This window comes from Aphelocoma coerulescens, chromosome 5, assembly GCF_041296385.1.
Source record: "Aphelocoma coerulescens isolate FSJ_1873_10779 chromosome 5, UR_Acoe_1.0, whole genome shotgun sequence".
NCBI lineage: Eukaryota > Metazoa > Chordata > Aves > Passeriformes > Corvidae > Aphelocoma > Aphelocoma coerulescens.
In genome coordinates, this window is record NC_091019.1 from 45,865,142 (window position 1) to 45,890,268 (window position 25,127).

General features: G+C 43.9%; 1 protein-coding gene across 8 annotated transcripts in view; it reads left to right on the plus strand.

Moving 5' to 3' along the window:
- ADCK1 (aarF domain containing kinase 1) overlaps positions 1-25,127 on the plus strand; it is an 81,779-nt gene that overhangs the window by 49,296 nt on the left and 7,356 nt on the right. For all 8 annotated transcript variants that reach the window (XM_069017985.1, XM_069017982.1, XM_069017990.1 and 5 more), the window contains 5 exons: positions 5,101-5,259; positions 8,945-9,103; positions 12,284-12,400; positions 21,792-21,941; positions 22,190-22,387. In XM_069017985.1, the coding sequence (XP_068874086.1) occupies positions 5,101-5,259; positions 8,945-9,103; positions 12,284-12,400; positions 21,792-21,941; positions 22,190-22,387 (783 nt within the window). The remainder of the gene's footprint in view (positions 1-5,100; positions 5,260-8,944; positions 9,104-12,283; positions 12,401-21,791; positions 21,942-22,189; positions 22,388-25,127) is intronic.

Here is a 25,127-nt window from a genome sequence, read left to right on the forward strand (position 1 = left end):
TTGTGTCACAGCTGTATCATTCCCTTTGTCTTGAATGGATTGATACCACCTTTTCCATGTGCATTTTCCTGTGCTGCTACATGGCTTCAAAATGATAGGTGACTGGTCAGCTGATCCTGACCATTGCAACAGCATACTCTTGGTAATGGAGCTCTGTTGTATCATGGCCTGTGGTGAGTATCCTGGAGACAAAAACAGTTCCAAATTAATCATGTGTTAACCTGGTCACTCACTCCCTTTTAAAATAGCAGGACATCTTATAGATTATAGTCTCCAAATACAAAATGCAAGACTCAGGAGCAATTACACTATGCTGTGATCAGAAGAGGAGTTGAGGTTTTGTTGGTTTTGAGGAGCTGAGTTGTGAAATTGTAGTTGAGGTTTTGAATGTTTTAGTTTGCACTGGTTTTGGTAATAAAGGAATAGCATTATCCCTGTTCAGCCTCTTTTTGTGAATTATTTTGCACAGCTGTGATTGGTGAAGCTGTCAGGCACAGTGAAGTGTCTGGAGATGGCATCTGCCTGAGATGGTCTCAGCTCTTGCTGCATGTTCCCACTTGTGCCAGACTCTGGCCAAGTTCCCTAACGTAGACATATTTACCTTTGTTCTGTCATATTTACCATACTGAACAGAAGCAAATTTATTATTTGAAAGCTACATGACAGACCTCTCACGAAGATACACTGTTACCAAAGCTCAGGGTTTACCCTGGATACAGGGCTACTTTCATTTGTGGTTTCCCTGTACCCTTTGCACTCCCAGAAGCTTACAGGGTTTATCAGGAACTTTCTAGGCTGTCAGACAGTGACTGAGTCCCAGCTTGCCGCAGGTGGAACAGTTCTTCCAGTGCCCATCCTGCTGTCATTGAGACTGGTCAGTCTGTTGGGAGAGCTTCTGAAGAATGTAAGGATGACAGTACAGATCAGATCAAAAGCTGGAGCTCACCACTGTCTCCAGATGTAGCCACGGTTGGCTAAGAGACAGTGGGGTTCAGCCTGCAAGCTAAACAGGGCTGGACTGTTGAGATGCCTTCTGTTGTTAGTGATCCTGCATCTCACTGCACCCTAAATTTGTCCTGAACAAACTGCTGACACATGGCCAACATTCTTCACAATGGCAGAGCAGAACCACCACATCTCATGTGGAATGATGTTTTATAGTGCTGGGCTGGGAAAGGGCTCTGTGACTCAGGCTTCTGCTCCAGGGTACTGTGCTAGCAGCCTTTCTGGAGAGGGAAGAGAACATACCTCTCTGTGAAGGAGGCAAGTTGAAACCAGGCAGTAATACTCCATCATTTGCTGCAGCACATGGATATAAAAAGGTTGGGATTGAGAGGCAGTATATTTCAAAAGAAATTAGCTAGCAAGACATGCACATTTAACTTTTATGGTTTAGAGATTAAGATATCAGTCTGGAACTTGGGATATCTGGGTTAAATCCCAGCTCTGTCAAAGACTTCTTTGAACATGCTAGGCAGGTCACCTAAGGTAATACTTTTGGAAGGGACTCAGGATTTGGGAACTTAAATCCAATTGACTTCCAGTATCTTCCTAAGTGTTTAAGGACAGGATTCACAAAAAATACTGAGGCATCCTGATGCTCAGCATTGTGGCATTAAGGGGGTATGTGCTGCAGACCTTGGGAAGTGCAGCTGTGCTTTGGGAAAGCGCTTCAGCATGTGAGGCAACCTGTAGCTGACATCTGGGAACTCCTGGAAGGCATGAGCTTTTGCAGGGCCCATGGTGGCTGTGCACCTCATACCATGGCACTCTGGGCTTAATGTGGTCTCTAGGTGCAACCTCAGCTCAAATACATACTAATAAGTGTCTAAGTAGATAGATCCTGTAAGAGCTTTTATATCAGTTCCCTGAGGTGTGAATACTAATACCAACAATCATGAAAAGATTTTGCATATTTAAAATTAAATGAGCTTCATTCTTTAGAATTAAGCAGTCAGGGCTGTGCTTCCAGTGAAGTACAGTGCACATTCATTTGCTGGTGGAGCATGTGCCCAGTGGGGACCTGGCTATGTAGAAGGAGTGCGGGAAACCACTGTGTGCAGGGACACCGCTCACCTGTACAGCTGTAAACCTGCAGCTGGCTGTCCTGTTCCTTTGAAAGAGCAGCCCTAAAGTTCCTTCTAAACCTTTATTAAACCTGTTGGGAGGCTGCTTGTTTCATCTCCTGCCAGGATTACAGATAGTAACAGCGAGTTTGGTGAGGCCATTTGAGACCAGCTGCAGCCTGGAAAAAACTAGAGAGTTCCTTAAGTTAGGTGGGCTCCAAGACTTCCCAGACCTTTGCTTGCTAATTATCCATCCTGGAAATGACAGTTTTTGTTAACGGTGCTTGTGATCACTAAGGGCCTGCAGCCTGTTCCAAGAACTCCCTGCTTGTATGAAATGGGTGCAGCCACCTTCCCTTGGAAGGACCCACTCCCTGGCAGGCAGTGTGGGAACCTAGCTCACCTCTTCTCTGCTTCCATGTCATACTGCCTCTTGCTTGCTTTTGCCTGTCTGGGACACACAGCCTGCAGCAGAGGCATTAGCTACCTCTAGTGAGCCGAGAAAAGACAATTCCATAATGAACAAGGGTCATTTGCTAAGTGGGGGGTCCTGGAGCCCAGCCATAATTGTGCTTCGGCTTTATCTCAGCCTCACACCTGCTCATGTAATGGCTTGGCTGTGATCTGCTCCCTCTCCCTGTGCATGTTCTGCCCTTTTGCTCCTGGGGTATCCATCAATTCTCTGTCCCTGTTGCAGTCCTTCGCCTTTCTGTCCTTGCCTGCAGCCTGTGAATGTGCACAGATTTGCCCTGGAATTGCAGTAGGGCCACTGGGCAGGCTCTACCGGACATGACTGCTAACCTGACTTTCATGTCCTAAGTAGCAAGTTTTTAAATGAAACTCTTCTATCCAAAATAACTCCTAGATGCAGCTTTCTTCAGTTATGTTTCTTTAGAAAATTTAGTCACACGATAATGAGGTGGATATTATTCCTGCCAGAGGGAACACGTGCAGCTTTTTTTCCCCTGCACGCATTCAGTACTGGTGAAAATGGTTGGATTGACAGTGTAGGCAATTAAGAGGTTTTGAAATCCAGAGCAGATGGAATTTTATCCAATTTATATATGATCTTACTATAAATGTACCTTACTGGATTCAAGCCAGTGAACTTCCAGTTCTGTGTTTTAACCTTTGGGGGATGTTACCCAGCCTTATGACAGCTAGACTAGTAACCACTTTGATACGAGGATGTAGGGTAGGGAGAGAGCTGAAGAAAGTCCCAGCTTGACCTCATATGGCAAGTTCTCTGTTTGCATTTTTTTCTTCCTTATGGAATCGTACAGCCCAGCATACTCTTGACCACCTTAAATCTTTACCCTTAACAGATCCTCTCTTCAGGCAATAGATAAACTGCACATAAAGGTAAAAGTCGCTGTGTCTTGAACACATTTTCCCTTGAGACACAAATGTCAATAGGTTTGAATTATGGACCCGCTGTAATTAAAAACCACATAACTAGTTGTTTTTAAATGCAGTTGTTTTACTTAATTGATTTTGCCGCCAGGACCTACAGGAATTAATTAAATAAATAAAATGCACCTTCCTAGTGAATTACTGGAGGCAGCTGAGTCTGTGTTGGTATCTAATTACTGCAAATGCTCCAGTTTGTTGCTAGCAATAGTTTTCTGTGGAAGGGACTGGGAGAGAAGGGGTAGGGTGGTGTGGGAGGGGGCTCATTCCTTAGCAGCTGCAGGAGGGAACAGGCTGCTCCTTGTAGTATTTTTCCTCCTTTTCAGCAAAAAGAGTATTCGTTTAAGGCTTTGCATGAAGACTTTGCTTAGAAGGTCTTTATTCATATTTAATTGCTAGGTTGCTGCAGCTTCCATCTTTAATTATGTGTTAAAAAGCAGGTTATAAAATGCACTGACATTCTTTCTTTTTTGTTACTGCATAAATTACAGGCTTCCTAACTGCTCACTCGAAATCAGTTGAGCCCGTGAGACGGGTAGGACAGGTTCCCTTTGCTGACTTCTGGAAACTTGAGAGCTTATGTTCACCTTGCCCTACAGAGCAGGACAAAAATCCTCAACTAGCATTACGTGAACTAGACCTGAAGCCACATATCTGTGTTGGCCCTTCCTGTGAGCTGACTGACTGTGGAGGGCCCTGGCTCGTCAGCCAGGCCGATATCGCACTGCCATGGGAGTAGTGTTTCCAGAGCCTGCACTACCTGGTGCTGCACTCAGGGTCTCTAGCAGGGTGCTGTGTTATGCAGGGCAGTCGGCCTTTGCCCTTCTGCCATTGCCTCACCCACATCTACCTCAGATTTTGCTTCCTGGACCTGCTCCTGGTAGATCTACTTCATCTGCAACTTTTCTTGTAGTCTAGCCCTGAATTTCTCAGCCAAAGCTTCTAGTAATTTCCTCTCCTACTCACAAAGTGCTTTGCTGTCCCTGCTTGGTGCTTTTTCTGAGTTGAGAGCACTGGTTACTTTACAGAAGGTGTGACAAAGTCCATCACTTTAAACATGTTTTCAGACCAAGTTGTCAAGGTTGAAACAGCAGTTTTTGTCCCTCTGCCCTGAATGCAGCCTGTAACCACTGCTCCCAGTCATGTGCTGGCTTTCACCAAGTAAGCTAGCTGCTGCTGCTGTAATGCACAGGAATACACACTGTCAGGTTTCAGAGGGTGATGGTGGGTGGTATTAAGTATCTGCAAAAGAAATATGTGCAAGGGAACAGCTGTTGGCTTCTGCACCCAGGAAGCTGACCATAATCACTCCAACCCATTTTCAGGACAGCCTGGAGAAGTTCCTCATGTACTGCCTGGCCGCTACAAGTCCAAGATAAAAGGTGCTGCTGGGGCTCTGCCACAGGTTCCATAAGCAGAGTATCTCCAGGGCACTTGCACATTTGGCAGGCTCTACTTGGAGGCCAAACAATGACAAGGCTAAGGGAGGGGACAGGAGAAGGATGAAAGGCCTGAGTCTGCCCAGGTTTGGCACAGGAACTCTCTGGCCTGTGGGCAGGGCTTTCCTAAGAATAGCCTCTGTTACCCCAAGCTGATGCCTCTTTCTCTTCTCTTCTCTTGGCAGATAAAAGAGCTCTTCTTGAGTTTTGAGGACACTCCCTTGGGAGCAGCATCACTAGCCCAGGTACACAAAGCAGTGCTGCAGGATGGGAGAACAGTGGCGGTGAAAATCCAGCACCCCAAGGTGCAAGCTCAGAGCTCCAAGGATATTTTGCTCATGGAGGTAAAACTACCTGTTGACTTCAACTTACAGAACAATTGCCATTGAACCAAATGAGGACCACATTCACCCATGGTGTAAGCAGGTATAACACCACCAACCTGTAGCTTTGAAACCTCCACAGAAATCAGTGCTGTCTTGTAGGATTAACACAGAAAATTGGTGAGGATTGCAGTGCTGGTGAATGTGTGGATGGAGAGACTGAAAAACAGGGTAAGAGAGAAGGAGAAGACAGGTAAAGATGAATGACATCATAGTAAGTCCATATAAGATCTAAGAACTAGAGAGTGAGTTCTGAAGTCTCTTTTTAGCCTGTGTGCCCATTAACTGGTCTCAATTCTCTTGTAGTCAGGGCTATGTGGCCAAGGAAGATCATTGCCCATGATGAGCATGTTTTTTTTGATTAAATTCTAGTGTGGATTCAACAGTGGATGAGGTTGCTATGATTCAGTTTTGTTTCTTGATCAGCTCCTTAATGCTGAACTGATTCATAGTAGAAACAAAAACACTGAAATGCAGAAAGGGTCACCTAACAGGGGAAAATACACAAATGAGGGATTTAGCTAGGAAAAAAGTTTCAATGCCTGGCTCCTGTTCCTCTCCTGAATGGTGGATACCACTCATATTTCCCAGTGCAGTGCTGTAGCTTTTCCCAAACTTCTAAGTCTAGCCATGGAAAGGAAGAAATGGAGAAAAACTGTGGCACTGTACTGCATTGCAGCGGACAAAGATGCCAGCAGTATGGAACAGGAAATGGACACCGGGCTGAGGTGGAGGAGATGGGAAGGATTAGGTCTGTAAGTGGTAACACTGAAGCTTTTTGCTCTCCTAATAAAGCATGTATATCTATATGTATACATATATATGTGTATATATATGTGTGTGTCTGTATAATACAGTAAGCGCGCATTAATTGGCAGACAGGTAGGTCCATGGGACTAAAGAGGGGAAGTTTAAGCTGAGGAGTTCTGATGAATGTTTGGAGGATGTTGCTGATGCAGTAACGCAGTTCTCCATCACAGAAGATCAGAATCAAAGATTCTGCCAGCACCCTCTCAGAGTACCATGTAACTAAAGCTTCTCTAGGCTGTTAAAATACCCTGCTTTGAGCAATCCTGGCTAGTCTGCATAGAAGCACAGCTGGTTTGAGCTGGGGCAAATTAGTTTGCAGCTGAGTATTTAATTTGAACTTATAGTGAAAGAAATTTTTGGGTTCCAAAAAGATGTCCCAATAAGATAAGATCTCTCTGTTTCTGTGCTGGTTTGAGAACACAGAACTGTTTGAACTGGCTTTGGGTCCAGCCACAGATTTGAATTTGATTCAGATCTTCTCCAGGACTCTGCAGTAGTCTGCCCAGTGAATTTGCTTCTGTGAGTAATCACATGCACAGCACTTCTCAGGGGGCTTATGACATCCTTCAGTCCCTCCCAAAACAGAGTAGCAGAAAAAGAGCAGTCAAGGATTAAGGATGAGCAGGTAATGAAAGAGTGTGGGATCAGGGCAATAAGAGGATTCTGTATGAATGAACCAAAACCTGTGTCTACCTTGGGACATTTGCCCTTCTAACAGTGGATATCACAGAAAACATATCTCCTCACACCATGTTGCTGTGATTTCTTGTTATACTGGTAAGACACATTTAAACAAATTATTTTAGAATGATTCCTGTCTTTTCTGGCTTTAAACCATTCTTCCTGGGAAACTTGAAACTAAACCGGTGTATTTTGTTTTGGTAATTTAGTACCGTCCTTCTTGTACAGACAGTCTAGTTTACCATCCTCAAGATGTGACACATGCAGTTTTGTTTTTAAAAGGTCTCTTTTGGAGTACTGGCTTACATGCACCATCATATCCTTGTGTGGGACTGTTTTTGTGTAGGCTGCATAGAAAGCCAGATCACATGTGCTAATGTTCTGGTCCTTTAAGAATCAGACAGACATTGCAGCTAGGTAAGAGGTTAATTTAAATACTGATGGAGATGGTCTTATTTAGAGACTGCTGGGAAGGAATCTGAACACAGAAAGGTAGCTTGAGGTTTCATAGCTTTAGTGCCGACTCTTTAAAAATCAGTACAGCATCTAATAAACCCAGAGAGAGATACCTCACTGCTCTCTCTATATCAATAATTATTTCAAGACAATATGTTAGACAGATGTCAGAAAAGGGGTAGGTGAAATACTTGTTAGCGTGTCCCTGCTGATGGTCAAGTTGGCAAATTGATTGAAAATAGCATTTGAAGAAAGGAAAAAAAAGGAATGAATTTTCTCACGTCAGACACCAAAGAAATAATCTTGGAGGCCCTATGAAGTTTATGTTCATGTTCATGAAGATCGCTGGTTACATTTCATTTGGGTGACATAAATTTGAAAGGATTTATGCCTCTAGATATAACAGTAAAAAATACAATTCAATAGTGTCTGGAACCTGGTGATTACATTTTTAAAGGAACATTGAGTTTGCAACTGACATTTAGATAAGAGAAGTTGAGACGGGGTGGAGAACAAATGTTGTCACACAACTGAACAGGAGCAGTGATGGTTCATAAATTTATTTTTGTCATACATTTCAATGATAGCTTCCTGTGTGTACTTTAAATGTTCCTCCGGCAGTGCAGGAGTTCCCACCTCAGTGGTGGAGATCGAGAAAGGGAAACTGTGCAATAACACACACTTAAAAGCCTTTTTCTGTTTTCAGATGAATGTACAGAACAGGTGAAATAAAGACAGCAAAGTGCATTGTATTTTTTATGTTTTTTTACTTGTTTTATGACTCAGTTAGTTAAAAAGAGCCAAAAAAATTATTTTCCTTAAGGTGTGGTCCAAATTGTCAGCTTGTGTAAATTTGTGACTCTGGTGGAGAAACTGTCCCTTTCTTTGAACAGAAAGCATACTTGGCTGCTATGCAGCTTTGATTATGCCATCCAGTTGTGTAATGTTGATTCACTCACCCGTTAAATGTTGCTCCAAGCAAACGTTTCAAGGAACTTTTTGGCTGGGCTTTTCAAGGTGCTGTGTTGCTGAATACCTAATCCCTTTAAGAAGAGCATTACATGTGGTGGATATATGATACTTGGAAAATACCTCCTCAGCCTTGTGAGGATGGCTTTGTCTGATGCTGAAGAGCAACTTGCCCTCTGACCCCCACCAGAAGTGTTATTTAAAGATTTGTAACCTACTAACTGTATCCAAACTCCACTGTCTTCTTTGAACTGCCCAGAGGATTTTCTGTGCTCAACAGTGGAAGAAGTAACACAGAGGTGACAAGTCTTACTTTAGATCTTCCTCATCTGCTTTATCTGAGAGCTGTTCAAATGGTCAAAGAATGACTTGTAGAATTATCGGACTCAGAAGATAATTGCTCTAGGGCAACACCCTTGGTGAGATCTGGCCATGTTGTCTCTTCTCCTGAGATTTATTATCTTCTAGGCAGCAGCCAGCTGGCCTCCCTTTGATGTGTATGCCATCATTTAACTCCTAGATGTGCCTTCTTCTGTGGAAGTGTAGGCCGGAATTTGTGTTACAGGACCAAGGCATGACATGTGTTGTGTTGTGATACTGCAGGAACCCTAAAAGCACTTGGTTTTTTTATCTGTAAGTTATATGGAATGATCCTATCAAAACATCACAGTGTGTAGCTGTGTAGCTTTGGAGCCAGGATGGAACTGATTGTCTGTTTCCTTGTTCTCAGGTTCTCCTCTTGGTTGTGAAGCAGATTTTTCCAGATTTTGAGTTCATGTGGCTGGTGGAAGAAGCTAAGAAGAATCTGCCCTTGGAGCTGGATTTCCTCAATGAAGGCAGAAATGCTGAGAAGGTTGCTCATATGCTCAAAAACTTTGACTTCCTGAAGGTGAGGAAACACGTATTTCTGTATATGTATGTGCATTAATAGTCTCCCTTACTTAGTCTTAGGCCTCTCATTCACCAGGTGGAGGAACCATAAGGAGGGAGAATGGAGTTCAGCCCCTCTGTGTTGTTCGTCCTAGACTGCTGTCCTAGTACAGACCAGAACATGCTCTGAGACATGCTTTCTCCTTGTTTGTTTCCTACTGAATGCACTCTGTTGGGTCAGGAGTGGTGGCTTGGGACCAGCAGTCTCTGGAGCCTGCTACTTATTTTCCCAGGTTTTCTTTCTGAATTCCATTTTCATTTTCTTTCTGAACTTGTTCAGAGACTGTGAATTTGCCATTCTTTGCTGAGCCATCTGATGGTACCTTTCCTTGGGCTCTATCTCAACTGAGGGCAAGAAATGGACATAGAACAGAAAAGCTAGACTGAAACTGATGATGTCAAGTAGTATTGAGGACACCTTGTATCTCAGGAGGAAGGATGCTCACATGAGTCCTTCCTATTGAAAAAAGCACATTCTTACTCTAGAATTGGATGTTCATTCTTTATACACATCTATGGCTAATGCATTCATGTTACCTTCATACAGAAACCCAATTGCACCTATGTGTGCTCTTCCCCACTGGCATTTTTACCTCACCTCCCCTGCCACACACTAAGGTCACTGACAAATGTCTCAAGTAAAACCAGACATGTACACATCTCATTCTTGGAAAGACATAAGGTCACATCTTCAAAGTCACACTTTCAGAAATCTTTTGCTGACATATAAGAGGCACAAGCCTCCAGTGTGTGCTTTCTGGAAACACACATAGTGCCATGGTTGCAGTCACTGATGTGACTGTGCCCATGGCACATACAAAATGGCAGCAAAAACACACCCTCCTGTGGGCCTTCCTGCATACACACTTCTAAATGAGCTTTTCACTCCTGTTTATGCAGAAGTCCCAAGATAGAAGTGACAGAGGTCTGAAATAAGGTGAGTTTTTGTTAGACTTTAGGCCGATACATTCATTTTTCCTTGCTTTTTCCATGCAAGGGTTGTAATTCCATATTGCCTGACTCCAGGTTTGGAGGAGTCCTTTTGGAGCCCAGTGGCAGCAGTGGCTTTCCCATAGACACAGATAGCTAAAAGCCACCAGGGCTATGGAAGACCAAAGGCGAGTGGTTTTGCTGAGTGGGCACTTACCAGAAGTGATGCACCTTAGAGAATGTATCTGTTGCAGCTGTAAGTAGCATGCTGTGAAATAAATCCCCATGGAGACAGCCAATCACCTCCTTGCTGGGGTAAGGAGCTATCATGATATCAATATGTGTAACAATAACAAATGACTTGAGATGGCTAAATAATGGATCCTCCCGTCTGACCTGCCAATTCAGAGACGTGTTCATCACCTAAAAACAACAGAAGAATTGGGCTCCTGTATCATAAATTTTCCTGAACACGCGAGAAAGCTGAGAAGTAGATTTTGTGCTGTGAACCTGTGTGAGCTTTTAAAGCCAGAGATAAATTATTTCCACACACTAGCATTAGAGCCAAACATCTGTGAGTAATTAAAAAAATCGCTGAAGAATTTGGCTGTGATTGAGAGAGGCATCTCTGACAGCATGAATAGTGCTTTGCAAGCCCACTGACTTGCCTGTGTAAATCCTGAGACAAGAATGAGTGTTTTCGGAAGTGATCTAAGGGATCAGTGAGCTAGATGGGATGGGGAACTGTTAGTTTCGGAGTTAGCAGGCTTTCTCACCAATCTAACTGCAAAGAATGGGCATCCAGATAAGCTGGGAGGGCTGCGAGTGTCTGAATCCCCCTTGCTTATAGTGGATCTATGGCATCAAAGTCTAAGCAAGATTCACATGCAAAGTATACCAGGAGTGTTGAACAGTGGGACTGAGGAACACTGAAATTGCTCAGCAAAGGAGCCTTTGATCTGAAGTGGCACACATGTGGTAAAGTAGAAGTGGTGTCTCCAGGACAGGAACAGGAGGGAAGCAGATACTGTATGAGGGACTGAGACGTTGTCAATAGTTAAGAGCAGCAAATGCTGCTTGTTCAGGAGCTATGATGAGCATCACCTGTTTTGGTCAGTCAATGGACAACACCTCTTACCTGTCCTGCCCCAAGGTGCTGAGTCCATGGCTGAGTCAGGAGGGTGAGGAGAGGGGACTGCACGGCTGGCTCCCTCTTTGCATGATCCAAAATTATTATCTCTCTAGTGGGGCACAGTAATGGGAATGGGTGGAGCTCCCTTATGTCTTTGGTAAAATGTACATGTGTGGCTTCACCCATGTACAAAAGCAGATCTGGGCAGATTGAGGGTTTGGTCAGCACAGTGACATGAGGAGTATCCAAAGGGAATTCAGTGAAATGGCTCTTGACAATAGGGACTTCAACATGGAAGAAATTTGTCTGGAGAGGGAGGCTGGAAAATGGGGAGCCAGCCTGAGCAACACTAGTGTCACTGCCTCTCTGGATGACACCAGACCTCTTCTCTGGTACCTCACTCAGCTTGATCTACCACAGCTTGGATGAAAAGTGCATTGACATTTTACACTCATTACTTGTGTTGTTGGCAGTAAGATAGTTAAGGGTCTCCCATGGTTTCTGTGACAAGTCTCTTATTTGTGACACTCCATTTTTCTCCCAGTTCAATTGCAGATGGCCTAAGTATGCAGGGTTTGTCAGCTCAAAGGCATTCGTGTTCCAAGGGGCTCTGCGGAGATACAATTTATGACGATGGCTTGTAATTTTTAAAGCTGCGTAAGTGGACCCTGTGCGTAGCAAACAAGATGCAGTTCCTGTCTAAAGGAGCTGAGTGGATGATTCAGAAACTTGCAATAGGTACTAGTTAAACTGCCCAGCTAGAGGAGCTGCAGAGCAGGTAAGAAAGTTCTCAGACATCACTGGGAATGGGAGGTGGTCAAAATCCTGTAGAGTGTGGCCAGAAATGTTGCATGAGATCAGGTTCTGCTGTGGTTAAATCAGTGTGTTACCCTTGTACACATTGCTGCTGTCCTGGGGAAGAGGCTGATAGATGGATTTACCTCTCTTGTGCTCATCAAAAAACCAAGTCCTCACTTCAGCTGCTTCCAGTTTCACTCCTTTTCTGGGATTTGTGTGATACATTCTCCTTTCTTTCCCAAGCTGTTGCTTGACCTAACCCATCTGTTCCTGTTTCAGGTCCCAAGGATCTACTGGGAGCTCTCAACAAGGCGCGTCCTTCTCATGGAGTTTATGGAAGGGGGACAGGTGAACGACAGGGCCTATATGGAGAGGAATGGCATCAACGTCAATGAGGTAGTTTCTCAGCCATCTCTGAGCTGGGCATGGTGGGCAATGCAAAACTGATGTTGACCTTGATGCAAAATGGAGGCTGACAAGACAGGATGGGATGGGGCAGAAGAATAAGCACACACAGATGTGAACAGAGCGATTGATCTGAGAGATCTGTTCTTGTGCTCCTTTGAAAAGTACATAATCCCTTTTGGGGAACACTCTCCTGTATGCTGCAGAGCTAGGGGCATCTTCAAGGAGACATATGCTCTTACATTAAAGACACCATGGTGTGTTCCAAGATGGAAGTTCCTGTCACCCTAAAGGAACAACTTCAGTTTCTGATTATTTTTATCTCATGGACTTTGCTATTAAGAGAGATTTGAAAAGTTCTGTCTGTAGCAAAACATGGTCAGCTCCATTCATCTGGACAAGTCAGCTGGTCCAAAGTAAGAGAGTTGTTTCTTTGAGTGAGTTTATCTTACACTTTTGCTATAGGCAGAAGTCAAATCTATCTCACACGCTCAGATAGGAGAGTGAATACTCCTCAAGTCTTGAAATAGTCAGAAGGGCTTGTTTTGATGCATTAATGAGAGGACTCTTGAGCAATATGTACATTTAGATTTTGAGCTGGGCTTCCTCACAGATCTCAGGCAGCAGATCCATTCTGGGATTGAGGTAGCTAGCATAGCATAGCTCCCTGAGATTTTCTTTGAATTTTCTCAAGCTGCTGGAGATAGCAAGGTTGTAGAGCAGCAGCTAATTTCAGTTCTTCTAACTTGCAGAGGCTTTTGCTTGTGATAGGAGCAATGTAGGCTGAAAATTTCTGCTAATTTTTTTGCTTATCCATGCCTTTGGGAAGGTTGTTTTGTGATGACTTGGCACAATATGTTCTGTGCAGAAGTGAAATCACGTATTTTCCTGAGTCTGAGCTAGTCTCTAAATGATAGCTAAGAAGTAATTTTTAAAAAGTTGTCAACAGACTTCTACTACTGCAAAGTATAAGCCTCAGAGAGTTCTGGCCATCTGTCAGGTAGAGAATGTTACTCGGCTCAGTGGCAGGACTGAATTTTCTTTCTTCTGGTTCTCTTCCTACCCCCTGAAATTAATGATTAACTTTTACTCATTGCCAATAAAGCAAGGTAGAAAGGAGGGAATACTGAGCCTGTCAGAATCATGTGATGGGAAAAGAGGTCTGTTATTATGGCCACAGTAAGGTGAGGTAGGGGCAGTGCTCACCCCAGACTTCTGCAGCAAGGTGCAGCAGATGGGGACAAATATTGCCTGGGTTAATTATCGGCTGCTGCTGTCGTTGCCCCGGGTAAAGGACTGCATGGCATGGTGGGGAGATGAGCAAAAGGCAGCAGACACTGAAAGGAGCATGAGGAGGGGGTTGCAAAACCGTGACCTGGCTTATAGTATGACAGCAGTCTTGGCTTTCAAGAGATGCATGAGCTCCCTATAAATCACCCGTATCTATTTATTTTATCAATCCCTCTATCAACTTACATTTTGTTTTACGGTGTGGAGGAAGAGGAGTCTTCACTAAGCAGGATTTCTCTTTTGTGACAATGCAGCCTTGAAAAGCAAGCTGAGCCTCTCTCCTCTAAATGGAAAGGATCCCTGAGGTGAAAGCTCCCTTCAAACCAGGTTACTGACATTTACTTAATACCGTCTGTAGCAGGATTATCATTAAAGCTGCCCAAAAGCACATTAATCTCTCTGGATCCGTCCAAGTGCTGGATTGTAATGGCATTTAATCAGAGAAGGCTTTGATTTCTAAAGACAAGTGCAAACACTGAAATATCTGCCTGTGGAGCAGTTACTTATTCATGTACAAGTGTAGCTGAGGAGGAACATGCAACTAGGATATTGACAGTGAAAGGGAAATCTGGAGAGGAGAGTTATCAAGGATGAGCTGGCAGGAATTTTAAGGGAAGGCCAGAACATGGCAGGGCTAAGAAGGGGGCGCCTGGAAACTGGTCTCTTCCTATTTCAAAGCGTAAGAGCATTTGCAGTCTTGGTTGGGGAGGTATATTTGGAAGAAGTCGGTAGGGCAGGGAAGAGAGAAAAATTAGATTGAGGGGCTCTCAGGGGATTTGTAGTATACTGTATACAGGAGGAAAGGAGGGATAGCAAGCCTACTTAGAGCATGGATTTTTAAAGAAGATCCCAAATGGCACAAATGCTCCTTTTGCATCCATTCTGATTATACCTGATTCATTTCGAGAGACCTTATTTGTATACAAATCTTAACATTATCTTTGGTTTGCCACATGGCTTCTCCGTGTCCTTCCTTGTGCGTTCTCTGCCTGTCTCTGCAGGGGCTGCTGTATCAGCCGGCTGTAGGACCTGTGGAGCTTCCAGATGCGGTCATGGCATGTGGTGTATTGCCTCAAACTAACCAGCCAGCTCAGGTAGCCAAGTGAAGAGTCCCCATGATCACCCTGATTTGGATTTGAGTCAAGGAAAGGAAATGATGCCATGTACTTCAGCTTGCTAAGAGCCTGGTCATGAGCCATGGTTGATTTAGAAGTTAGGAAAGTGTTTTGTCCAGCTGAGAATTGGAAGGCAAACAGCTAAGGTACTTAAGATGAGCTACTGTGTGCAGTTATTGCCATCTGTTACCCCATCCTACTGTGGCATTTTGCTTCTTTCTGTTACTAAATGGGTTCTGCACTGGAATGGTATCTCTTAGCTCAGTAAAGAGCCCAGTACCTTCCTGTACCTGACAGCTTTGCAACTTGAAATATGCTTTCAGTCTGGGATTTACCCTTCTGCCAAGAGTCAGGAGCTGTAGCCGTGTAGCTGCTAAAATTTAGGTGGGATTTCCCAGGGTGGGATCCTTTTGTCAGCAGTGGAAACCTCTCATGTCTCAAGTATTTGTGCTTCTAACACTCAAGTGTTAGATGAAGCGTAGCATGGAGAAGAACACAGTTCTGGGGAAAATGGCTATTCTTGCACTTTGCACTTGCTGAGTTAGTCTGGGGAGAGGTTTCTTTGCAGATTGTCCTACGTTTCATCTTGTCTGAAGCTTAGTGAAATTCACAAGGCGCTGATAAGCAAGAATAGTGACCTCCAGTATTTTCAGCTTTTGGACTGTGCACAGACACCAGGTAAAAGAGTTAAATTACACACAAACCTGTTTCTAACTGAAAGTTGGTATTGAACATCAATGTCAATCAATTGCTTAAGACTCAGCAAGATGCTTTACATTAAATCCAAGGAAATACAACTGCATTTAAAGCTAAGGGAGATGATCCCCATGGTCATTTTGGGTCTGACAGAGATGCAAGAAACAATTAAAAAAACAATGACTAGTCTTTTCTAGCTGTGTCCCTTTGAGAATCTGTGCAAACTTGCAGAGTTAGTCCCTCAGTTCCCTGGGTGGATGAATCATAATGTTTCTCCCCACTTAAATGCCATGGAAGATGGAGCATTGAGCATGAAAATAATTTCCTGAGTCCCCAACAGAGAGTACAGAACATGCTAGGAGTGCACTCCAGGAGTCCTAAAAACTATTCCTGTGTCTTAATGACATCAAGTGTGTTCAGACATCACCTTGCTGTGATGCTAGATGACTGTGTAGTGATAGTACTGCCTAACAGAGCACTTTTGATCCTCCCAACTGGATCACAGAGGACACAGTGTGAAATAAGATCTCTACTGTGACCACCCTAATCTGCTGTGGATAAGAGCTATTTCAGAGCAGAAACACAGAAGGCTTCAAATTGTGGCTATTGTCCATTCACACCCTTTGCTAATTTGACATCAGTTTAATTGGGCAGAATTGCCCTAGCAGGATTAAGCAAACCCTTAGATGATGGCTGTAATAAAAACAATGAAAGCAAGCAAAAACCCAATACAGTCTTCAATCCAATTAACCTTCGATTAAGGTTCCAAAATCAATGCTATTATTTTGGCCGGAGGAGGTAATACTGAGCCCTGAGAAATGAGCTGCAGAACGACCTTTACTTTTAATGAGATCAATAGAAGTTAGTGTCGCCATCTCTTAAAATAATTGGCAAATATTACAGCCAAATTAAGGCCAGAGACTAGTATCTGCTCCTGATCTAAAGAGACAGTCACAGATGGAGGTGGGACAGGAAGGGATGATGCCCTATCAGGTAGTTTCATCTAGGACTTATCAGGGGCAGGCAGTGAGATCATCTCTACAGGACTATGACACAGTATTTTTTCCTTTGCTTTTCTTCTTTATGTCAGTTAGAGGCATGGAGCCAGAACCACTCCAGCTTGCTCACAAGTCCAGGAAAGGATCAGTGACTTTCCCCAGATAAAACCAGGCTGGTTTGTTACATTGCAGCTAACCATGAGCATGATATATGTGCTTTTTACCGTAGGAATACTCATAAGCTCAAATTTGCACGCATTCTTTCTTTTCTGAGAGATTTCTTGTGTGTTGGTGTTTTTAAAGATACTCATTTGTGATGAGCTTTCTAGAGTTTTGTTACTGTCACATCGCTCTGTCAGTGGATGTGCTGATTTGTTAAGGGGAGAGTTGCATACAGGGGCAAGGGTGACAGGTTGTCTAGGCTTTCAAAACTGATGGCAGCGACATATTGTGGCTGTGTACATATACAAGAAGAAATATATCACTGCTGGTATCAAGCTACACTACAGCTTGGGATCCTCTGAATTAGATGACAGAAATGCAGTAGGTGTACTTGTTAAAATATTTGGTACGCTGGATATGACTCCATTAACTAGAAAAAGTGGGAATTAGTAGGGAAATTGCAAAGTAGGTGAGAAACTTGTGGAGGCAATGGTGGACAGAAATTACCATAGTGGAGTTTTGTGAGGTTTGCTCTTCAAACAGATCTTAACAAATTGGTTATGACCTCAACATAAACAGAACTGTATCGAGGAGATTGTTGATGACACCAGGCTGGGAGGTCTGACATTATGAAGGAGGAGCAGCGTAGCAATAGCCCTTGTTGGCCTTGAGGACTGAAGTAGTAGAGAGGGATAAAAAGGAGCAATGTTGAGTGAAAAGTCATGTGCTTGAAAACTAATGAGAAGAGTTTCTTAAATAAACTGGGAGTTTGTCAGAGAGAAGTGCCATATTAGAATTAACTTTAGGATATTGGTTGCAGTGTAAGTGTGTCTTTCTTAAGCAGTGGAACGGTGCAAAAGGCAGATTGACTCCTAGGACACACCAGGTGAAGGAGCACCCTGTAGAAATGGGGCAAATTTCTGCTGTTTATTATCCTGTTATTATCTGACTGGTCGACACATTGGGGTAGTAAATACTGGAGATGAATGGAACTAGTTAAACACTAGGATTATGCTAGCTAAAGAAATATTTAAACTGAACATCGTTAAAGTTAGGCTGGGATTTAGGGGAAAGGTTCTGACCGTCTAAAGGGTAAATTTTTGGAACAGCTGCCAAAGTTATACTTTCTGTCTCACATACTTCCAGTGAACTTGACCAGTTTATAGAAAGACTGTGATGCTGTACAGTAACAACTCTTAATGTCTTCACTACATTCTTATTTTCTTCTGTATTTGTTTGTAACTCACATAGGATGGTTTGTGACATGTAGCATCCTTGCCAGATTGATACATGAAAAGCACTTCTTGTGCTTAGGTTGGTGAAGAGTTACCCCTAGGTCGGGCTGTTATACAAATATCTGTCACTCTGTTGTTTGATTGTTGTCAGCAATCTGTTTATTCCTCAGCTCTGTTTTTTTTTCAAAATGAAAACATTGGGCTGAAAGTGTGGGGTTTCCCTGACACCGTGTCATGGTCATGTTGCATAATTTGGCAATGGCAGGTTGGTATTTGCATTGACTGGTAAGGCCACAGGCTCAGTTGGTGACTGTAGTCATCATGTTCTGCTGTTGCACAGACAGGCAAATTTAACTTCTTTTAGGCAATAACACATCTTCTGGCAATAGGCAAGGACATGCCTCTGGCCAGACCTGGAGCCTGATGTCATCCTGATGTATCAAGCTAAACTCTGCTTGCTGATTAGCATAGTTTTTGTTATGCCTAAAATATGTGTTATGACTAAATTATGCCATTCATGATTACACCTGCTTCTGCCTAGTTGTATTTCTTGTAGCACATACAGAACTACAAGTGCTTCTGCTTCCTTGCTATTCAAACCTAACCGGTAGACTGTTCCTCCTCTGCCATTCCTTAGCCAGCTTTGGAATCTTCAGCTCTTTTAATCTTTTTCCCAAGTAAATGCCTCCTGCATCCTGCTCATTTATTTGCTTTCTCTGAACTCCCTCTGTGTAGTCTGCATCTCTTGTCTTAATGAGGTGTCTGGAAGTGAATGCAGAATTCCAAGAGTGATTATTGTTTTTTTACAGTGTGCAGCAGAACAGTGCTGAGGGATGCTGGTAATGATAAAGACCTTGTTTTGTTGGATGATAAACAGGAAAAGGACTGATGACCTCTCTGTGTCATAACAAAAAGCCTGTGTGTTAACTTTGGTCTTTGCTTCTGTAAATCATTGCAACCTTTTTTCTAATTTGTGATGCACCTTCACCCTGAGGTCTTACACAGCTGAAATGCATGCTGAATTCCTCCCTTCTCCTGAGCAAAGGTTTTCATAAGTCTGTTTTCTCATTTCACCTAGCTGTGTTCTTCCAAAGTGAATTCTGTAGATATTATTTATCCAGTGGCCTTCTCAATAAGGGTGGAATAAGGGCGGAATAAGGGCCTGAAGTGACAAGGCGCAGTACTGAAGAATTAATGTATATAAAGGTTTCATATTTTTTTCCTAAACTTTTTCTCAAGAAATGTGAACTTCCTTTGTCTGAATTACAATGATAGGTCGCTATTCATATTACACTCTATGACCTAGAGTGTAAAGCTTCCTATTTTGTTTAGAATTTGGCAGTATTGTTACTTTTTATCTTAATTTTTTTTGTATCCCATTTTAGAGGTATGACAACAGACAAAACTATGTGAAAATACTTTAGTGTGCACCACAGCTCCATGGTAAATTTTTTCCAAAAGTGAAGACTGTTTATATGCTTGTGTCATAAATCCCTGTAAAATATCTTTTGTATGCTAATGAAATAGTACAGAATACATTCATATGTCTTAAAGAAGCCATAAAGTTTAGTTGAAGATACTGGAGATACTTAAGGTTGCATGTTGGGGGAGAGGTAAATGTAAGTACAGCAGGGAAGAGAGAGAGGATGGGGATCTTGCAGTGAACATTGTCTTCTACCTGTGACCCAGTGTGTGGGTCTGAGCAGGGCTATGACCCCTCTGTTTTCATGGGAGGATGGGAAGATGGATCTCGAGCTGCTTTTGTGTTGCATCATGGGCTGCAAGAGGCTATGACCATAGACCTATTTAGTCACCTTTCTGCTGATGGTGACTCAGGAGGGGGGACCTTCTCTGCATCTGGAGCTTGCAGCCATATCATAAGATGCTGTTATGAGGGTGGCATGGATAACTTGGTAAGAAGTGTTTTTGTAGGATCCTAGGATATTTGGGGTTTGGAAGGGAACCTCAGGAAGGCTTCTATCAAATCTCCTTCTAAGGCAGGGTCAGTTATGAGGTCAGACCAGCTTACTCACGGTGTTAGCTAGTCAGCTCTGTGAAACCTCTAAGGATGGAGATTGCACAACCCCTTCAGCCATGACCAATCAACAGGTTTGTGGAACTGCCAGCCCTTGTCTGGACTTCTGTTCGATGGGTATGAGGCATCATGTTGGGCCCCAGATTGTCCCCAAGTCCTCATTTTCAATAATTCTGTGCTTTTCCATGCCCCTGGAGGACAAGCAGCTGGGACAGCGAGGGCCAAGCATGGTTATTCCAGTGTGTGCACCAGTGTCAGGATTGATGCTGTGATCAGTCATGATGTCAGAGTCCATTCCTTCTGGTATACAGGTCCCTGGGAGGCTTTGTGAATGAGTGACATGATGGGCTTAAAACAGACTATTTGGCACATCCTTGGACTGTCAGCAAGGGCTACTCATCTCTTCTAGGAGATCACAGCACCTGGTACTTTGGTCCTATCTAATTTTAGAGCCTGCCAATCAAGGAGACTTGTAAGGGTCACTTCATGGCTCTGGTGATCTCTGCCAATGATTCAGAAGGGAAACATCACTCCCCTCAGTCAGTACTTAAAATAACACCTGCATGGTGTTAGGGAAGCTGCACTACAGGAGGTCATAGGGCTGTGCTGTGCCGTCTGTGTGGGTGAATCATCATGGAGTGGGCCAGCATTCCCTGTGATTCAGCAGTGGTTCCAGGTCCCACTTGAGGGACAGAGGATTGTTTCACCTGATCATACCACTGTCCCTGTTGGTGTGCTGCAGGAAGGGTTCTCGTTCTTTCTCCTCATTTGTAGTTATTTGGCCACTATTCATAATGAATGCTCTTCTCAGAGGTGGCCACATTTCAGAAGTGGGTAAAGCAAGCCCTTTCTTGTCTGTCTGGTTTTCTGCAGGATGAGCTGTCATTACTATCCCTGTTATCTCTTCTACCACTTCTGCTTGTGGGGACAGCTGCCCCTTTGCTGCTAACATAGTGTGTCTGGAGACATGCTTGGAATGATTTATAACGACTGTCTTTTAATTGCTTATTCAGCACTCTGCTGTGGAGCACTGTGGCTCTCTGGGATGGCAGGAAGGGCTGGTGGTGGGATGGCAGAGCAACGCTGCTGTGTTAGTGCATGGCAAGGGATTGATCCCGTGCCCTGGGGATGTTTGCTTGCTCCTAGGACGTTTTTAACTTTAATAACATCTCTTGGTGATAAGGAGCAGTACTGTGGAGGGACACAGTAGTGACAGGGTGATTTAAACAGCTTTTCTGTGCTTCTTCATCTTCACAGACATTGCAAATCAGATTAGCATGGGTCTCAGAAAAGGAAGAGGGAAAGTGGGGGACAGTGTGATGAGGGAGGGGAGAGGGAACCCATGTTCATTCTGGTGAGGAGACTGACAGGCTGAGTGCCCCCCACCCCTTCTCCACTGTGTCCTGCTGCCATCCATGGATGGAAACACCTGAGTATTCCTCCATGCAATCTTACCCACCCCAGCAGCAATTTCCATGCCTTCCCTGTGAATGTGTATCTGCCGCTATCTGCTGTCCTACTTTCCTCCTCATTATCAGAAACCCCATTCCTACCTACAGGTACTATCTCTTCTTTATGCTAGACAAGTGTCCTTAAATAACCCCAGATCCCACAAACACCTTCATGGTGCTCCCTGGATGGATCCTTCCCTGAATGCCCTGGACCACCTGTAGGTGCCAGCAGCCACCTTGTGCATCCATCAGTGTGAGGAGCTGCAGGAACTCTGCATGGGGACATCAGCATGTACAGACCCTTGCTCCCTGTAGGATTGTCACATGGAGGCTGCTTCCCCTCCCCGGCAGGCACCCTACTGTGGGTGGCAATCTGTGACCATGTCTTGTCTCCTCACAGATCTCTCGCAACTTGGGGAAGCTCTACAGCGAAATGATCTTTGTGAATGGCTTTGTGCACTGTGACCCACACCCAGGCAACGTGCTAGTGAAGAAATGCCCAGCCTCTGGCAAGGCTTACATTATCCTCCTGGATCATGGGCTCTACCAGGTATGTAGGTGTGACGGGCTTCCAGGGCCTTGTGAGGCTGCCTTTGGGCATCAGGCTGAAATAACACACTCAGCTGGAGCCTTGCCCCTCTAAGCACATATAAATACATGTTTCCTATTGCTTCCATAACCCTCCAATGATATTTTTTGACTCTGAAATGGAGGTCAGGGCACAGGTAAGGGGTGCAAGACTTTTCTCCCTGTTTCCTGTCCTCTGTGGGCTTCTGGGGACCATGTCTCCCTTCCCAGGTGCTGAGCGAGTCATTCCGCATGGACTACTGCCGCCTTTGGCAGGCCCTCATCAAGGCCGATATGAAGAGGGTGCAGAAGTACAGCCGACGGCTTGGGGCGGGGGATCTGTATCCTCTCTTTGCCTGCATGCTGACTGCCAGATCTTGGGAGTCTGTCAACAGGGGCATTGACCAGTCACCAGTCTCTGCCAGCGAGGTATGTCTTGTGTGTCTTTCCCTAACATGTGCCCTTGCTTCTCCTCAGGTGCCTTTCTTTGTTAAAATCACTTGCACCACTGAGATTACAGCAGTGCTGGGCAGCCCCTGGCAGCTCTGTAGCAATTTCTGCTTTGATAACTGAACTAGAAAAAGCCAGGACTCCTTCTGCAATGTGTTTCATAGTGGCTGAATTTAATTTCCCAGATTCACTTGTCATGGGCTGCTTAAATTTTTTTATAATATTTGAATACCTAAGTGTTCACCGTTTCTGGCTGGGGAAACATTTCTAGATTGTCCTTTTCTTAAAAAAATGTTGAATGTGGCTGTGCAGGAAACCATCAAGGAGGCTAGGATAAGGTACAGGAGACACAAAGGTTTGGTGGGAAGACATGAGAAGGATAATGCATTATCACTATTCATGGAAATGACTATCAGCACTGATATAAACTCCTAAAAACCCCTGGAAATTACCTCCCAATCAGAAACCCTATTAACTTGGAGTCAGGGTTGCTTAACTGCAGATCCTGTCAACTCAATCACTACAAATCTGGGAAATTGCACTTACATTCTCCACGCTTTCATATCCACATGTGCTGGGATCCTTCTCACGCCTCCTCGCACACCTGATACACACATAGCCCACCTTAAGAATAGTAGCAGCCCTGCCAACTGTGCTATTTCTAGAGAGGAACATAAAGTGATGTGATCCAGCCAATGGACGAGTGTCTGTAAATAGAAGTGTGTTGTATCCTATGGTTTGCTTTTATCTGCACGTATTTATAGTAGAAAGGATGAAGTTCATTTAAGTAGTGTTATAATATTGTCCTATGAAATTCTCTTCTAAAAGTTCCTTCATTTTGATGGATGTGGCAGAATTTGCTGCACTGGCTTGCCATTATCAACAGCAATGAGTAGGTCAGATACCTTGGGTAATGGACCCCACCCCAGCTAGTAATTTGATTGGTTTTTATCTGAGTTAATTTTCTGTACATCAGAAATAATATCATGACTATCTAACAGATCTGTGCTTATCTGCTGAGTTTTGTAGCTGGTAGCTCCAGAAAAGAATTCATAGGTGCCAAAGCAAATTCGCACAGCGTTGACTCCAATCCTACCAGGCCAGTGTTGAGTCTGAGCTAGTGAGCAATGTTTATTCCCAACTTGCTTTTGAGGGTTACACCAGGGGTGTAGCTGCATCCTCATGGTACCCTGTGTGTGCTAATGAACTTTGTCATTGAGTTGAATTGCGTGTATGGAACCAGCTCTGTTGTCTGCCTACATGACACAATTAATGCTGAAACTAGATAATCCTGCAGCAGATAATGGGGAGCTGAGCAGATTTGCTGTGGCATTAGGAAATGAGCTGCTGCTTGCCCTTACTTTAGAGGTGAATTTGAAAGATTTTATCAGCAGCAAGAGCTGAGCACTGTGTAGCCAGGTACCATCAGTGCAGAGCTCCAGAGAGTGTGCATGAGGATGTATCAACATGACAGCAGCCTGTGAGACAAGGAACCAACCTTCCTAAACAAAATCTTATCTGTAGTATTGTACTCAGTCTGGGGCACTGCATCTTGAGAAAGGTTTGATGAAACTGGGGCAAGTCCAGTAGGAGTCTACAAGGACTAGTGGCCAAGCAGATGCAACCCTTGAGGTAAGTCTGAGGAAGTTAGGTCAGAAAAAATCTAGAAAAGGCAGGTCAAGAAGAGTTGTAGAAGTGATTTTCAAATTTCTTGAAGAGAGCTGCAAGCAGGACAAGCAGTCATGGGTTTAAGTTTAAATTCAGCTAAACATGAGAAAAGCCAGATCTAACGGCAAAGCAGTGAAATGCTAGTGCAGATAGTCTGGGGAGGTTTCAATTTCAATACTGGAGAGTTTTAGGTGCAGGCTGGGCAAATGTAAGAGGATTGCCATAGGTATAGTTGTTCCTGCCTTAAGCCAGGGCCAGGCAGCTGATCGCTCAGGGTGGCTGCTAGCCTCATCTCGTCTGATTTTATGATGTCTTTTGCTGCATCCTGCAGCAGCCTCAGCAGCTGCAGCCAAGGGGCTTTTCTCAGGTCCTGTGGCATAGCTTACTTCTTCCTCTGCACACAGGCTTTGCCCTTGACAGAAAATGACAGTTCTGATGACAGATCATGTGGTTGTTTTGTGATGTGGACAAGCAGCTGGAGCTAAAAATAAAAAGAAAAGAAATAGAAAAGAAAACCTATGTGTGGAAAATAATGTAGGCTTTGCAATGATGCTGGCTGGGAAAAGGGATAAGAGATAATCAGCAAGAAATTTTCTGCCAACAAATAATGGAACAAAACAATTAACATTTAGGAGGGCTAAGCATCTTCTTGCTGAAGCCTTGTGTATCTGGTCAATCTAGAAGCAGGAGGACACAAAGATTTGTTTGTCAGTAGCAAAGCAACCATGGTGGTGTGTGAGCTGTGTACAGCTCTGACCATCATGACCTGCACACTCAGTTTGTGCAGGTCTGTTCCTTTATAATAAGTTTGAAGTTCACAAAGAGTGAGTGTGAGATCCCACATCATGAAATATAGGCCATCCCTCATTCCAGAAGAGAGAAAGCTTTAGAGCTGTCATTTCCCACAAAGGAGCTCCTTCCTGTAAGAAATTATTTACTGCCCCTCTGCATGTGTCCTCCTGGATTTTGGAGATTTCAGATGTTCCAGGGACTTGTCTTTGGATTTCATGTCATGATTCATGTCATGGCCTCTGTAAGAAGAGGTAGGGAC